Here is an 18,217-nt window from a genome sequence, read left to right as displayed (position 1 = left end):
TGATAAAGAAAAAAATATTGATTTTTTAAAAAAAGTAAAAGCAAAAGCATTAAGCAAAAGCAGCCTATGTGTTGACCACACCCAAGAGTGAATAAAACATTCTATACACATAGTTCCTAGTGTTCAACAAAAGGAGGGAGATGCTCTTCCTCATTTTTCATCTGGGGTCAAGGTTGGTCATTATAATAACATAGTACTCAGCTCATCTCCTTTTCCAGTCATATCTCTCTTATTTCTAATGACAGAGTATATAAATTCTAATAGGTGATATGTTGCAGCCTTCCCACATTTTCCATGCATCTCTTCACTGCCCTTTGAGAATTTTAATGACGTATGAAAGAAGTGCCTTGGAGAGACTAGAACATTTATAGGCATTCTGTAAATGCTTTAGTTGGCTAACCATGTGTTGAAGAGGAGGCTCTCTGATTGGCTGCCAAGCCATTTTTTAAATGGCCTATTAGTTTCAGCTATGGAATCTTTGCCTCAGTGCCCTTGACTGACCTTGGCAAGCAATGAAAGGATCTGAGTCCACAACCTTGTGAATACTTCCTTCCAGACTTCAAGTTTGAAGCAAATGACACAACATCAGTGCCCTGAGGAGCAAGAAACAACCTTGGGAAATGACCATTGGCACTCAAGCTGAGTATGCTGAGATACAGGTAGGTTCATCTTGCAGTCACACCACATCTGGACACGAACTTAGTAGGACCAATGATATATGAGAAGTGAACTAAAATTTGTACCTACTATCTCAGAGACTGTGGTGCTCTAAGGAGAATTATGCCCCCAGAGGATTGGGGGAGATGTTTGTACATTTGTTCTTGCTGTGTCAATTGTAAAAGTCAATCAATGGGGGCAACTAGGTGGGGCAGTGCATAGAGCATCGGTCCTAGATTCAGGAAGATCTGAGTTCAAATCCGACCTCAGACATTTGACATGTACTAGCTGTGTGACCCTGGGCAAGTCACTTAACCCCAACTGCCTCACCAAAAAAAAAGTCAATCAATGTTAAATATTTAAATAGAACAGAATGCCAGTTAGTGACCACAGAAAATGGAGAGAAGAGCCTGTGAGAAGCTGAGCCACTCTATAGAAAAGTGACACTTCAACCCCCCTGGTCACCTAGAATCCTGAGAGAATGGAACCAGAGCATTCCTATTACAGAGGTACTAATAGACAGTCAAACATTTATTAAGCACTTAATGCTAAGCACTTGGGGGGGGAAAAATCTGTCCTTGCCTTGAAGGTAGATACATTGTGATGGAGGAAAAAACATGTAAATCCCCAGGTACACGTCCTTGTAGGTTGTTATCTTTTCCATGAAGTACAGCTGCCATCCCCTAAAGACCCAGTAGCTTTCAAGGTCTTGAACTTGTAAGATTTCCTGGACTCACCATCGGAGACTCACCAGTAAGACACCTATGCTCAGGAAAGAAACTCAGAGCAGAAGCAGAATCCAGGGCTCTAAAATCCATTCCCAAGTGGCCCTAAGCTAGCATATAGGGAGGTCTGCCTCATTTCAGCAGTTTGCCATTTCTACCGATAGGAAGAGGCTTAAGGAGTTCTGGCATACCAAAAGGAAGAGAGAGAAGGACAGAGGGTGGACAGATGGTAGGCTTCTTAAAGGCTGAATCAGTTGCTTTTCCTTTTCAGTGGCCAATCAAGGCATCATTTTATTATCACAAATAACCAAACCCTTTTAGCAGTGAGTCCCAAATATCCTTAGAGGTTGGCTGGCTAGTTCTCACCCCAAAAGACGGCCTCTACAGGCCCATTCCCATGTATGCTCTATGAAGTACAATTTCTGCTATATTAGAACACTTCTGAAGGCCCAGCTCAAATTCCGTGTCTTCTGAAAAGCCTTTTCCAAAGCCAAAAATTTCAACCCCCAAGCTGACTATGTCAGCATAGTCTCTCTTTCCTAAGAACTTCTATAGAAATTTATAACTATACTGCTCATTTAACAATTACTCAAGGATTATCTTTTAACAATTGTCATCTATGTCTACTGTAATATTAAATGAAAAATATTTCTGAAACTCAATATTCTTCATCATTATCCTAATATTTATATAGTGCCTACTATGTGTCATATACTGTGCTAAAGAGCTCCACAAATATTACGTCATTTGATCCTCAACCCAAGAGGATAGGTGCTATTATTATTCTCATTTTACATTTGAGGAAACTGAGGCATGTACTTACCCAGTGTCACACAACCAGTAAATATTTGGGGTCACATTGGAATTCAGGTCTTCCTGACTCCAGGCTCAGCACTCTATCCACTGTGCCACCTAGCTGCCTTAGTAAAATCCTTCCACTTTCAAGTATTGTCCCCCATACCTGTAATGCCCTCCTTCTCCAGTTCTGCCTGTGAGAACCCTTATCTTCCTTCAAGGCTCAAACTTACGTTCCATCTCCTTCATGAAGCCTTCTCTGAGCCTCCAGTTGCCATTGTTCTTTCCCTCCTCAAATTCCTTACGTTTACTAATCTGTGTATATCAGTGTTCATCACAAAGTAATCTACCAACCATAACTAACTGGATAGGTCTTGAATTGCATGTTACTTACACAATGTTAAATGTGAAGAATCTCCTGATTCTCCCACCATGTGCTGTGATTTCTTAAGGCAAGACACTCCAACTCTCAGGTCCAGGCATTTCTCTCTGGCTGGTCCTCCATGCCTGGAAGTCTCTCCTTCCTCTGCTCTGACTACTGACCTCCCCGACTTCCTGTAAATCCTAATTAAAATCCCACCTTCTACTGGAAGACTTCCCAAGTCCCTCTTAATTCTAGTGCCTTCCTTCTGTTGGTTATTTCCTATTTATCCTAGATATCTTGCTTTGTATATATTTATTTGCATGTTGTCTCCCTCATTAGACTGTAAGTTCCTTGAGGGTAAGGACTGTCTTTTGCCTCTTTTTGTTGTCTCACCTCTTAGCACAGTGCCTGGCACATAGTAGGTGCTTAATAAATGTTTGTCCATTAATTGATACTGTGCTATGAACAAAGAAAGTTTGAGAACTACTAGTAGATATGTCGTATCTCCTAAGAAGAGTACAAGCCTATTTCTTTTTTGTCTTTGTATCCTCAACACCTAATATCATCCCAGGCTACTTAGAGCACAAGTAGGTATTTAATAAGTTCTTTTAAAAAATAAATGTTTTGATACAACACATTAATAAATGTTTTGAACTGAAGCTGGTAGGCCTGGGACTTTTAAACCTAGTTCTGACTCCAAGTACAGTGCTTCTAAACCATATAAAAGACGGATGAAAATCAAACCCCAGTGCACATCTCAATGGAAAAACTAGAAAAAAAAGCATTTTGTAGAGAACATGTAATGTATATAAGATGTTCAGTTATTCCAAGTGATCAGCAAGGATTTTAGTGAACACAATATATAAAAATATTCTCTGTAGCAAAATCTGGCATTCATTTATAAAAATCTGAAAGAGCCATGTATTTACATAGGATTAGCCTAAATACAAGCTTCTTGTTTCAGGTCAATTCAACATTCAGTTGTTGGGTTTCTTTTCCTTTTCCATGCCTCTTCTCCCTTGGGGGAAAAACAGATAACCCATTGATCAATTATAATGATAGCCTCATCATATTTTAATTTTTAGTAGGTGAAACCTTTTGAAAATGCTCAGGTCTCTATCATATTGGTCATTTTACATGAATGTCCCAAAAGCCAATAAATAACACAGAAAAATGAGATAGTCTCCTTCTTAAAGAGTCAGAAATTCATAGATATTATCATAGATCTAGAGTAGAAAGGAAATTTCAAAGATCATCTAGTCTACTCCCCCTCTCCCATTTTACAGGAAAGGAAACTGATGTCCAATGGGTTTAAAATGATTTGCCCAAGACTTTGCAGATAGTACATTTTGGAAGTAGGAGGATTTGAACCCAGGAAGTATAATTCCAAAGCCAGTGTTCTTGTTCCACACATTAGAGGGAATATTGTTCAAATGCAGGAGAGGAAATCACACTTTGTCTCTGTCTCCTCCTCCCTCCCTCTCAGTCTCTCAATCTCTCTTTCTCTTTCAGTCTCTCCCCATCTTTCTCTCTGTCTCTCTTTCTTAATATCTTGGTCTTTCTTTCTCAATCTCACTTTTAATCTTTCAATGTCTTCCTCTCTCTCTCTTTCCTTCTCAAAAAAGGGGGTGGTGATGGTTTGCGGAGAAAAGCAAATGGAGCAATAAAGCAAGGCTGAGTTTAACAAAAAGTCGCCTCCTGAGGATTTTTGCATGAATAAAGAATCAGAGTTTGAATCTCATAACTGCTGTGTTCAATTCTCCATTATTTGCTTCCTTTCATTTCTAATGGAGTTTTGGTTAAATTTATGAAAATATATGAACTGCAAGCAGGGAGTAGCTTATTCTAATCATGTGCTTTTGCTTTCACACATCTCAGCAGTTGACTTTCTTACAGATGACCAAAGGTTTTTATTGACTCTTTTCTTATCCCTAATAAGGTAGCTGGAATGAAGGCAGTCAGATTTCATTTCTTGTAGAGAATTCCCACCAATCTATTCTAGACAATAGTCATCTAATCTGAGTACTAATGTCCTTGTTCCATACCACTTATTGATCTCTTTGTTTCAAGAATACGGGAGGCCACCCAGGGCCACAGTGAACCAACTTAGACTGAATTGTCATCAATGTTCCCTCCGTGCTTAGTTCTATTTCTCCTTTACTGATGTTAAAGAAGAAATTTGACATTCCTAAAGTCTCGACAAATTCCTTGAGAACAATTAGGAATGGCTTCAGATTAGATGAAAGTAAAGTTGGCAAATAGGAATTATTCCTTTACTAATTCCTATTCCTATTTACTAATTCCTTTACTTCAGGAGATTTATTTGAATCCTTTTTTTCTGAGGTTCAAAGCTCATCAACACTTCAGATGATGCTAGCGTAATTATGTATTAAAATATATAATAATCTTGTATGTGGGTATAATAATAGCTGGCACTTATATAGTGCTTTAAGATTTGCAAAAGACTTTACAAATATCCTCACAATGGCCCTGATAGGTAGGTAGATAGGTGCTGTTATTATTCCCATTTTACAGATGAGGAAAGAGAGGCACAGTGAGGTTAAATGATGTGCCCAGGGTCACACAGCAGCAAATGTCTGGGACTGAATTGAACCCAGTTCTTCCTGAGTCTAGGTCAAAGGTGTGGTAGAGACAGCTCTAAATGACTGGTGAGAGCCCATTGTTAAATTATAAATGTAAGCATTTACATTTAGAAAAACAGCAAATGCTACTAATCTGGGCTTGATTTTTTATTTTGTTAATTGCCTACACATAAGAAAGTGATAGAAGAAATGTTAAGGGCAGCTAGGTGGCACTGACCCTGGATTCAGGAGGACTTGAGTTCAAAACCAGCCTCAGACACTTGACACTTACTAGCTGTGTGACCCTGGGCAAGTCACTTAACCTTCATTGCCCAGCACACACAAAAAAGGGAAATGTTAATACTACAGCTTAAACTTTTTTTTTTCCTTTTTGTGGGACAATGGGGTGTGTGTGACTTGCCCAGGGTCACACAGCTAGTCAGATTAAACTTTAAAGTGTAACTTGTCTACGTGGTTTTATTTTTCTCTTCAGAAAATGGTTTTTAACCATTTACTGGCATACCTTTCCTCCAGATTTCATATTCAGCGTATCTCTTAACTAATATGTACAATAATAAATACCAGCATTTATATAGAGCATTAATGCTTAAAAGCATTATACATATTTTATATCATTGGCCTTCACAACAACCTCATTGAGTCAGCTGCTAGTTACTATTGTCCCCATTTACAGATAAGGCAACTGAGACTCCAAGCCGTTTAGTGACTTGTCTATGGTTACACAGTGAATGTGGGTTTAGAGATGGGCTTGAAACCTACATCTTTCCTGAAACTAAATCCAGTGCATTTCCCTCTACCTCATGCTGTCATTCACATTTTTATAGCACTTTAAGGTTGGATGCATCTTCACTCTAGCATCTTTGGGAAAAGAAAGATTCCACATCAATGAATTTTCTAGAGAGGCAAAGCTTCAAGTGTCAACATTTTTTTTTTAATCTATTCATTGTTGGGGGCAGCTAGGTGGCCCAGTAGATAAAGCACCGGCCCTGGATTCAGGAGTACTTGAGTTTAAATCCGGCCTCAGACACTTGACACTTACTAGCTGTGTGACCCTGGGCAAATCATTTAACCCCCATTGCCCCGCCAAAAAAAAAAATCTATTCATTGTGGCAGCAAAGGTTTCTTAAGTATAGGACACCCTCCTTTGCCTTCTTAAATAGACAACATTGAGGGGCAGCTAATTGTCACAGTGAATATAGCATTGACCCTGAAGTCAGGAGGACCTGAGTTCAAATCTCACCTCAGACACTTACTAGCTGTGTGACTCAGGGAAGTCACTTAACCCTAATCGCCTTAAACATTTGGGTCCATCTGAAGTCATCCTGATCTATATCTTGCCACTGGCTCTGGAGGAGAGAGTGAGGTTGGTGACCTTGCACAGCCCTTCTTCACTTAAATCCAATTCACAGCAAGTCATAAGATCACTTCTGGATGTCATGGTCTTCTTTGGAAATGAAGGACAAACAACACCACTACCACATTGAATGTGCTTTAACCATCATTATTCAGGGCCATCATTATGCATACCCATCATGCATTGTGATTATCTCAGGAGCCACTGCCTTATGCAGGGCTATTTGCTCCTACATTGTAGTTCTAGATGGCTTCCTGAGTTCTTGTGCCTTTTTTAAACTGGAGATTCAGTCTTTTGCAGACAAACTGCCAACTATGCCTTTCCCTATCCCCAATGGCTTTCTAATTTACTGCTTCAATTCAATTCTACAAATTTTTATAGAGTATCTACCTTGTACAAGACACTATGATAAAGCCATTGCTTATCTACTGGGGGCCCATTAGACTTGCGTTTAAAATAAAAATAAACAGGTTCTGAGTAAGCTTCCTGCTCATGAAACTGTCCTATGAGTAGACTCTATTATATCCATTTTGGCTACTTAAGGGGCCTCTTAAATTCCGCCCTGCTACTTCTTAGTTTTCCATTATGTTTTTGAATAGCTGAGTTCTGTTAGATCGTTGATCTTCAGAAAAGTATGGTTCAGGTTTGAAGCTGATACCTTTTAATGTAGCTATTCTTAGCCCCACCCACCATCTGGGACCATCAGGGTATAGCCTGGAAGACCACCCACCATCAGGGTATACCCCAGTAGACTCCATGAAAACTGAAATGGGTACAAACCAAAGGGAACCATTTATTATGCATATATTCCCATAGGGATTTTGGGTACAGCGGTGCTAAGAATTATGGGGAGGGAGAAACCTATCTCTTCTTTATACTCCTATCATCTCCTTAGGCTTTCAATACTAGTGTCTTACCATTTCCTATGACCCAACCTTTGCTTCCAACCCTCCCTAGGGTACAATCCAGCAGAGAATGTTCAGGGCATGGGGATGGTAGTCTACAAACTACTTTGGGGCAGGGGGAGGGAGTACTCCTATCCCCAAGATATCCATGTCTGCTACAAAGCCCATGAGGCTTTGTACTCTGAGTGTCAATGAATGGATCAGGCATCATCTATCAGTTACCCAGCTTTCTCAGTCTTTTCCATCTAGTCTCTTCCTAATCAGTTAGTGAGTCAGTTAGTCAGTCAATTAGTATTTATTAAATGTCTTACTGTGGTAAGCCCTAAGGATACAAAGAGAGACAAAGCAGCCCTTTTTTTCAAGGTGCTTATTTGGAGAATATTTTCATTTCAAGAAAGAAGGTTATATTTTCAAATTTAAAAATTATGGTTCTGTTTGGCTAACTCTGCATTATCAAATATTAAAGACAAAATGTTGACTTTTTACAGATCTTTGTGAGCATCCTTATGATCTCACCACTAAGGCTAACTTTAATTTCTTTAAACAGGCTAAAGAAGAAGATACATACAGAACATATTTCATATACAAGAAAATGAAAGTGCTTCAGCCAGATGAAGATGTAACCTGGCACCAGTCATGCACAAAGGAAAGTGAAACTATTATCGGATGCAGGTTTAAATTGATTTCCTACCTTCTTATGATGATAGCTGGGTAAGCATAATGAGCCTTATTTACTATATATTTTCAAGCAGTTACATAGGCTTTTTAAAAAATCAAACCTAATAATAATGACTCACATGTGTATAGCTTTACTGGGTTTTCACATATGGTATCACATTTAAGCATTACAACAAGTATGTGAGGTAAGCAGGACAAGTCAAATTCCATTTTCCAGGTGAGTAAACTGAGGCTCAAATTTAATTACTTGTCTAGAAGTGGTATCAGAGGTACTAGAACCTTTACAACAAGATCATGGGAACAATTAGAGGCATCATTAGACCAGAGCAAATAGCACAGTGATCTGGAAAATGTATAGCAAGTTTGGAGTCCAGAAAGCCATTGTCTATCTCCACTCTCAGAGCCTCAGACTAATCGAGGTCCAGCCTGGAAATGAGGGTAAGGGCCATGCTGACACCTGTCCTGCTTCTTAGAAGCTGCCAGAGTTCTGGATCCCAGTGCCTGGGAGGCACAGAATGTAGAGGTGGCAACACTCAGCAATCTTACATGGGGAGCAAGATTTCTAAATTGATTACTTGAGAAAATGAATAGGTCTAATGCATGTTAAAACTCTTGTGATCTTGGCTTCAATCCCAGGCTGCTTGGCACTGAAAAACATGTACACCCTCCTGAGTGTCCCCTCGTTATGCTCGCTCACACACATACACACACACACACACACACACACACACACACACACGCTACTTCCCTAATAAATGGTGAGTCACAGCCATGCAGATAGAGCTTAAGCTCTTTTCTCAAAATCCCATTATTTCTAGGTCCAATCAAAGGCTCTGTATTAGGAACTGAGGATACAAAAAATAAAAATAATCCAGTTCCTTTTCTCAAGGAGTTTATAGTCTAATAGAAACAAATGTGACAGGCTTACAAATATGCATGATATAAGGTATGACAAGAGGAGCAAAGGAAAGATACAGAAGGGAAGGCAGGAAGAGAAAGAACATTTATTAAACCCCTACTATGTGCCAGCATCATGCTAACTGCTTCACAAACAAATATTATTTCATTTGGTCCAGACAATGCATTAGGAGAAAATTTGAGAATGGGTGATTATTTTTAGCTGGAGAAATCAGGGAAAGCTTCATGTAAGAGATAGCACCTGAGCTGGACCTTGAAAGCAGAGAATTTCAACATGCAGAGAGAAAGAGGGATAGTATAAGCAAATGCATGGAGATAAGGAAATGCAAGAGAAAACGGGGAAACAGTTTCTGTGTGTGTATGTGTGTATACATAATGTATGTATGTGTATATAGGTATACATATATAATACTCACACAACAGTGTATATATATATATGAAATAATACATAATATATTTTATATGTATGTATATACATATACATATATGAAATAAGGACAGTAAAATTAGTCAGAAAGAAAGATTATGGAAGACCTTAAATTCCAATCTAGGGAATTTGTATCTTATCCAGTAGTTAATAAGGACCTGATCCATTGAGTAGAGAGAAAGAAAGAGGGGACATTTTAGCTCTCATTCCTATTTCACTTCCATTCTGTGACAATCAAGAAGATACACCTTAACAGTTATACAATTCATGTGACATCCCTATTTGAATAAAATAACATTGGATTTCACAACATTGGGATCGAAGGGTAAGCCATGCTTGATTTGGGACATTGGAAGATGAAGGGTAAGGGGAAATATCATGTTTTTAGAATGGACTGAAACCATCTTACTATTTTTAATAGGATTGCTTTAAAAGCTTATGCCTTTGGGGGAGGGGCAACTAGGTGGCACAGTGGATAAAGCACCAGCCCTGGATTCAGAAGGACCTGAGTTCAAATCCAGCCTCAGACACTTGACACTAGCTTTGTGACCCTGGACAAGTCGCTTAACCCTCATTGTCCAGCAAAAAGGGAAAAAAAGAGTTTATGCTTTTGGACAGTTCATTTTGTTTTTCATTTCTTCAACTTAAATGACAAATAACATTTTCTCTCCAAACACTGAGCATGCCTAGAATGCTTTCCTCCCCTCCTCTCCACAGTCAATTTATGCCCGCCTCCCAGCCCTGCCTCGCCTACTCAATGCTCTATGGAACTGTATTATGCTTACTTTTTCTCCTTCTTCTTCAAGAAGATCAAGGTGAATGCCACAATCAAAACAATTATTGACACACATCCCACGATGATTCCCACAATAAGTCCTGTGGGAGGAAAGTATGATCAGTAGAAGGTGGCATAAACTTGACTTACTCTTTGGTCTTTCGAGGAGCTGGAGCAGAACAGCTAGTTCTGGCCTCCTGAGGGAGCAGTTCTATTGATACTGCTGTTTACCAGTTATCGCATTTCAATTAAGCAAACCTCCCAGATTCAGGAGCATTGTGAGAGTGTTTGGTCAACATTAGCCAAAAAAAAAAAAAAAAAAAGATAGACTGTTTCTTTAAAGAAATGAAATTGGAGTATTTCCAAAGCACATGTTACAATGACAAATTAGGCTAATGAGGCATTGTTTTGCAACGGTCTTCATCCAACCTATGTTAATAAATAGCCTATTATGGCCTCACTTTTCTGGGTTTCATTCACTTCTCTATAATATGAGGGAAGGAGGTGAAACTAAATGATATGGAAGGTCCCTCCCAGTTCCAATGTCCTAGGATGTATTCGTAATTTGCATGCTTATGGCTTTATTTCAATGGCTTCCTGAGGCAACTGAATTGGATTTGATCTCTAAGGTTCTTTTCAGCTCTGATGCTATAACCTTTAGAGCTGAGAGGGACTTAAAAACCATCAGTACAACTACCTGGGTATCAGAAGATAGAGGTAGTTATTACTTCTGAATTCTGAGCCCCAGAAGCTCAAAGTTGAAAGGCACCTTAGATGCCATCTTGTCTATCCCACACCTAGACAAGAATCTCTAATATGCCAGAGCAGACAAGTGTTCATCCAGTCTCTGCTTGAAAACTTCTGCTATGTGGAACCCCACAACCTCCTCAGGCAGCCCATTCTACTTTGGGTTTTAATTTGTTGAGGCATTTTCCTTATATAAAGCCTAGATTTACCTCTTTGTACCTTCCAGCCACTGTTCCAACTTTTCCTAACAGGACGAGTCAGAACTGCACCTTTCCAGTGTCTGTATGCATGTATCACAGCCTCTCCCTAAGACTTCCTTTTGCTTTTCTAGGTTAAGCATTCCTAGTTCTTTCAGCCAATACTCATTTGACATGAATTTGTGACTTTGCATCATCCTCATCGCCCTCCTCTAGGATGCTCTCCAGCTTATCAATATTCTTCCTAAAATGTGGTACCCAGACCTGAGCACAAGACCCCAGATGTGGTCTGACCAGAGATGATATGCTTCTTTCATGTATCCCAGGGTCTCATTAGCTTTTTTAGCTCATCAGATCAATTCAGTGATTATGAAGACCTGCTTGTTTTATTTATTGATGCTGAATAAAATAAAGCCAAAACAAAATATACTTGAAGTCTTTGGGCAGTGAACCATTTCTAATTCAACAGCTTAATCATGGATTCTTCTGATACTAAACTAGAACAAAAAATTCTCCACTAAAATGATATTTAAATTATTCTACAAAACTAGGAAGTTTATGTAGTTTGGATGTTTTTCTTCATTGAAAATATATAATTATTCTTTACAAATAATTGGCTCCTCTACTTTTTGAAGGATCTGTGAATACATTGCATCACACAGTAGACCATAACATCTTGAGATGTTCCTCCTTCTCCTTTCCTAGCTCAAAGCTTTCTTCTTCATCAGTTATTCCTGGGGTAATATAATTTTCCCTTCCTTTACTTCAATTTCTGACTTTCTTATTATTCTCAAATTCTACATAATCTCCTTCTTCATAAGCCCTTTTCCTTTGGCTTCAGTCCTTCTGCTTTCCCTGTACAACCTCATCTGAGGACAATTGTTTTCTAGATCAAGGAAATACGACTTGCCCTAGGTAAATCTGTGAGTTAGTGGCAGGGGGAGAACTTGAACCCAGGTCTTCTGGCTCTAAGTCCTTCACTCTTTTGGCCATATCGTGAGGCCACATTCAAAGTTAATTCTTCTTTGCCTCCATTTCTTCAATCCTCATTTCTCAACCCTTAGGAACCCGGCTCCTTAGCCCACCACTCTGTTTAAATTATTTTATCTTTTAAATATACTACATTCTTCTTCCCTAGGTTTTATGCTGTATTTTTCATTGACCCAGATGAAAATTTTTCCCCAATGAGAATAAGGAATATTAACATGACATATTTCACCTTTGTCTTTTTCTTGCTTTTTGGCCATGTGTTCTCTGGGAAATTGCCACTGGTGGGGGAAAAGGAAGGAAATTAAAAAGCTCTACTTCCTTACCAATGTTAAGTTCTTCATCCTCATCCCAGAACAGGCTGTTGTCAGCTGAAAGCACATAAACAAAGGCACATTAGTTTGGGTTTTACAGTAGGTATCTCCAATTTTTGTTTGCTTGCTCCTTCGGAGAGACAGCAAAGCTTCATATGAGGACAAAGTAAAAAGACTGAGATTCTTGAGTCGAGAAAGGCGGAGGCTAAAGAAAGGATAGGAATGAAACACATAAGCAGTGGGATGCAGGGGAAAGACTGGCTGCATTTGCAGTCCAAAGGATGTCATTTCAAAGTTCAGCTCTGTTACCTACTACCTTATGTGACTGTGGAAAAGCCATTTAATCTCTTGGAGGCCTCAGTTTTGTGATCTGTAGAATAGAGGAGTTGGACTAGTTCAGCGGTTCCAAACTCCAATACAAATGGGGGCCACTAATCCATATTCGAGGATCCCTGTGGGCCTCATATTGACTTAGGTTTTTTGTTTTGTTTTGTTTTGTTTTGCGGGGCAATGGGGGTTAAGTGACTTGCCCAGGGTCACCAGTAAGTGTCAAGTGTCTGAGGTCGGATTTGAACTCAGGAACTCCTGAATCCAGGGCCGGCACTTTATCCACTGCGCCACCTAGCTGCCCCCTGTTTTTTAAATTAATAAAGTATTTTATTTTTTTTCCCGTTACATGTAAAGATAGTTCTCAACTTTTGTTTATACAAGCTTTCCAATTTCAGATTTTTCTCCCTCCCTCCTCCCCTCCCTCCCCCCTCCCCTAGATAGCAGGTAATCTGATATAGGAGATAGATAGATAGATAGATAGATAGATATAGATAGATATACATAATAACATTAAACATATTTTTGCATTAGTCATGTTATAAGAGAAAAATCAGAGCAATGACAAAAAACCTCAAAATAGAAAAACATCAGCACCAAAAACAAAAGAAATAGTATGGTTCATTCAGCATCTATACTCCACAGTTCTTTTTTTTTTTTTTTCCTGGATTTGGAGATCCTCTTCTATCATGAGTTCCCTGGAACTCTTCTGTACCATTGCATTGGTGAGAAGAATATATTGACTTAGTTTTAAAATGCGATGTTAAGGGGCAGTTAGGTGGCACAGTGGATAGAGCACCAGCCCTGGAGTCAGGAGGACCTGAGTTCAAATCCAGCCTCAGACACTTAATAATTACTAGCTGTGTGACCCTGGGCAAGTCACTTAACCCCAACTGCCTCACCAAATAACAAAACAAAACCAAAATGCAATGTTATCTATGTTTATTGTATTTTTATTTATTTTGTTAAATATTTCCCAATCACATTTTAATCTGGTCCAGGCACTACTTAGGAATGTTGCATGGGTTTGACATCTCCGGACTCCAGAACGTCCTAAGATCCTACAAATGGTCAAGCTAAAGTGAACTTGGGCTTGTTAATCAGAGAAGCCTATTAAAACTTGTAAGTGCCATAAAAGGAAGTAATTCACACTCCCACCCCTAGAAGAAGCTTATGGAACCAATTACCCACAGGAGTTGGTAGAGATGAGAAATGTCAAAAAAAAACCAACATAATGCATTTACTATGTGCAAAAAATACTCTGCTAGAGCTAGGCATACAAAGATACAAAAACATCACCACAGTCTCTGGATTCCAAAAAAGTTTGGACCCATTTATCAATGAGATTAATAAATGGTTCCTAAAAGAAGTTGAGGGTGTAGTGACCTTTGTGATTGAGCTCAAGGAGAGCTGTTGTAACCTCCCATAGCGTGGACTTTGAGGCTTCTGTTGGCAGAAGATGCTGGAGTGGAAGGACCAGGAGGTTTTATTGGCCTTCCTATATCAAAATTCTTTCCACCACAATCCATCTTTCATTCAGATTTTCCTAAATGGTAGAACTACTTTATCCCACTATTCAATATATTATATTCAATTATATAAATATAAATTATATATATAAATATAAATTATATAAATAAATTCAATAAATTTATTCAATAAATTCTAATGGCTTCCTATTACCTCCAAGGTCAAATCTAAAACCCTCCATTTGACATTTAAAAAAATTTTTTTTTTGGTGAGGCAATTGGGGTTAAGTGACTTGCCTAGGGTCACACAGCTAGTAATTATTAAGTGTCTGAGGCCAGATTTGAACTCAGGTCCTCCTGAATCCAGGGCTGGTGCTCTATCCACTGTGCCACCTAGCTGCCCCTCCATTTGACATTTAAAGCCCTTAAAAACCTGACCCATCCTACCTTTCCAGTCTTCTTACACTTGATTCTTTTGCACATTTCCTATGATCCAGCTTATTGACTTACTGTTGGTCATAAATGACATTAAATCTCCTTAGTCCTTTTGTGCTGGCTTTTTCTCAAGCCTGGAATGCCCTACCTCCTCCCCTTCCTCTCCAGCTGGACATGCAGAAAATCAGTAACTCTAAAGCCAATTATAGCTCTATTGGCTTTGAAGCAGACCCTGAGCCATTTGGTGGTTTATGTGCCTTCAAGAGACATCCCTATCTTCAAAGACTTTCCTGACTGTAGGTTTTGAGACTATGGACATATCTTGTTTTATAGTTTCTGGAGACAACCTTATCTCAAGAGACTTCCCTAACTTTGATTATGGGGTTCTTAGAATTATTGTGTTTTTGGAGACATTTCTTTATCAAGTCTAAACAATGGACTGCTTATCAACAAGGATGCCTTCTGATTTGTGCATCAAAGGGCCACAGCTCTGACACCTGGAATTCCTCACTCCCCACTCCCAACTTGGGGATGGGGCTCACTGACATTCCTTTCTAAGCATGCCTTTCTTCCTATCCCCATTCCTTACCTTCCTTTGTTTAAAAAGCATATAAACTCTTCCCATACATTACCTGGTATCCTATTCAGCATGAGCTGGATAGTACCCATGGGCATGTTGGATTTTTTCCCCTTTCCTGCTTAATAAAAACCTTTTTAAAATTTCACAGTCATTGTCTTCCTCTGGTTTTCTTCCCTTTAGGGAAAAGGAAGATTAAAATCTCAAGAACTGGCCTTCATGTTCACCTAGTGTCTTCCCTTTGAGGTAAAGAGATCTAAGAGAGAGTGTTTGCCTTGGTTTACAGTGTGTGTGTGTGTATATATATATATATATATATATATATATATATATATATATATACACATACTCTCTATATATACACATACTCTCTCTCTATATATATATATACACATACTCTCTATATAGAGAGAGAGGGGGGGGCAGGCCCACAGGGATCCTCCATTTCTATTTGAATATATATATATGTATGTGTGTGTGTGTATGTGTGTGTGTGTGTGTATACATACACACACACACACACATTTTTTCCTCTGGTATTAAGGGAGGGCCAAAGATTTTTACTCAGATTTTCTAGATCCTGGGGTGCTGTGCCCCTAGCCCCTGAGATGTGGAAGGGATAACTATTATGTGTCAGGTACAGGAGATATAACTATAACACAGGAAACAATCTCAGCTCCCAAGGAACAAAACAGTAAAAAAATACACACTAAATACTTGCAAGTTATATTGAAGGAAGGAGAGAAGAGAATAAGGATAAGGATTTATTTAGTGCCCATTATGTGCTAGGTTCTGTGCTAAGCACTTACTAAATATTATCTCATTTTGCCAAGCATGACTTCAAAGAGGTAATATGAGAAAACACCCCTTTTCCCCAATTCCTTTGCAGAAGTGAGGAGACAAAGGGTATGGAACTGTTTTCTCTTTCTTTTGTGTTGTTATAGGAGATGGGCACTTTGAGAGGGTAGAGTGAGGGACATATTGGGAAATAGAGGTGATATAAAAGCAAAAAATATCAATAAAATTGATTTAAAAAATGAAGAGGTACAAGAAGCTGGTAGCACATTTCTGAGGGGGATAATGACATGAACAAAAGTATGGAAGTGGGATCGTACAAAGTATGTTCAGGGGAACAAAGAGTTATGAGGTATTTTAAAAAATTTTTCATCTATCTTATACAATTAACCGGGCTGCTTAATTTATTCTAATTACAAGATTTTCACATTCTCACATGGGCATTGGGCCAAAAGTTACCCAGAATGGCTGTTAATCCTTTTGCACATGAATATGTAAATTTTTTATCTCCCATAGGCAATTATTCAAGAGGCATCCAATTGTGTCTATTATGTGTATGTGTGCATATATAAATGTATGTATATATGGAAGTATATGTGTGTATACATATAGATTACATATGCAATACACATTTGTGTATCTAGATTCATTACACATCACGGCTCAGTCACATCACCTACTTATTTGTGAATAACATCACAGATCAGGGGTTTCTTATCCACTGTGGTTTCCAGTAGAAGGGATACATTTTATAGGCCCATAAAACACTGTGGTAAGGCTCTACCCTTTACTTCCCAATTCCCTTTGTTCTGACTTTGGTTTGGCTAAAGCTACAGGCACGAAAAAGAGACAGTGAGTAATAGAGAAGAAAAATCAAATGGGGTCATTTATTATTGAAGATTTGCTGAATTTTCGAGAAAAGTATAGTTTTGAGAGCACTTAAAATATGTATTTGATTTGGAAAGAGCTATTATTTAATTTTTTAAAATCTAATGGTGTTTTAGAACCAAGAAAAAATAAAAGGTTTCTTGAATTAAATATAGTACAGGTCTCATTGGGCAGATAGCCTGACGTAGATGATATTGTACTGAATCTTTGATCAAGAGGCCAGGGTTCAGAAATCCACCTGTGGCACTTGTTGGCATAGTGATCCAGAACAAGTCACATAATGATAATAACTAGCATCTTTATATTGTTGTAAAATTTACAAAACACCTTATATACGTTATCATTTATTTTGTACAAGGTAAAAGAAGCACTAATATTATCCTCATTTTACAGATGAAGAAACTGAGGCTGAGAGATAGAAAAGGACTTGCCCAGGGCCACACAGCCAGTAAAAGACAGGCAAAATTTGAACTCAGAACTGAAAAACTCCGAGTCCAGTGCTTTGATTGCACTACCTAATGTCTTAGAGAATCATTTTCCTTATCTGTTAGATGGAGATGACTCATACTACCTACCTCATGGTGTTGTTTAGAAACCTTCAAACTTACAAATATGAACTACATTTCTGACACATGCTTTGTAATCATGTGAGTTTAGATAGGCATTGGGTCATATCCTGTGCCTTTCAATGTAACTCTATATGCTAAAAGCTTTTCCCAACATGGTTAGTTTACCAGGTGAGTCAAGGTCCCATCATCCACACCAGCAGGCAATTTGTTGTTTTCTTATTTCTACTGATTTAGAGGTCCCACTTTAGATAAAAAGTACAATATCAATAAGCAGTGATGAGATTTGTCAAATGAGTTGTTATTTAAAAACATATGCCCTATTTATATTTTAATAAATAATACTAATAGCTGACATTTATTTAGCCCTTGTTTTTTTTTTTTTTTGAGGCACAAATTCCCCAAATGCATAGCAATGGATATTTTGATGGAAACTGTGTATGTCTGTGTTTGTGATTGTTTTGTACTATGTTCTGAGAAGAAGAAATATGGAAAAGAGATGAGCACACAGTTGGAGAAGAGCAGATCTGTTCCAGCTTGAGAGACAGAAAAAATATGAGGTGACCTGTTTCTTCCTCAGAACTTGTTGTCAAAAGACTAGGGGGGAACAGCTAGGTGGCATAATGGATAAAGCACTGGCCCTGGATTCGGCGGGACCCGAGTTCAAATGCGGCCTCAGACACTTGACACTTACTAGCTGTGTGACCCTGGGCA

The 18,217-nt window shown here is 38.6% G+C and overlaps 1 protein-coding gene across 1 annotated transcript in view; it reads right to left on the bottom strand.

Moving 5' to 3' along the window:
• Positions 1 to 3,412: 3,412 nt before the first annotated feature.
• The window catches only part of LOC122740304 (carboxypeptidase inhibitor SmCI-like), a 79,716-nt gene continuing 64,911 nt past the window's right edge, over positions 3,413 to 18,217 (bottom strand). Inside the window, exons 4-6 of the mRNA XM_043982335.1 lie at positions 12,459 to 12,503; positions 10,212 to 10,302; positions 3,413 to 3,559 (exon numbers count right to left, since the gene is read on the bottom strand). Of these exons, the coding sequence (XP_043838270.1) occupies positions 3,502 to 3,559; positions 10,212 to 10,302; positions 12,459 to 12,503 (194 nt within the window). The 3' untranslated portion in view covers positions 3,413 to 3,501. The remainder of the gene's footprint in view (positions 3,560 to 10,211; positions 10,303 to 12,458; positions 12,504 to 18,217) is intronic.

Source organism: Dromiciops gliroides, chromosome 2 (genome assembly GCF_019393635.1).
Source record: "Dromiciops gliroides isolate mDroGli1 chromosome 2, mDroGli1.pri, whole genome shotgun sequence".
NCBI lineage: Eukaryota > Metazoa > Chordata > Mammalia > Microbiotheria > Microbiotheriidae > Dromiciops > Dromiciops gliroides.
The sequence above is the reverse complement of the archived record's forward strand: the minus strand, read 5'-3'. Positions and strand labels throughout refer to the sequence as shown.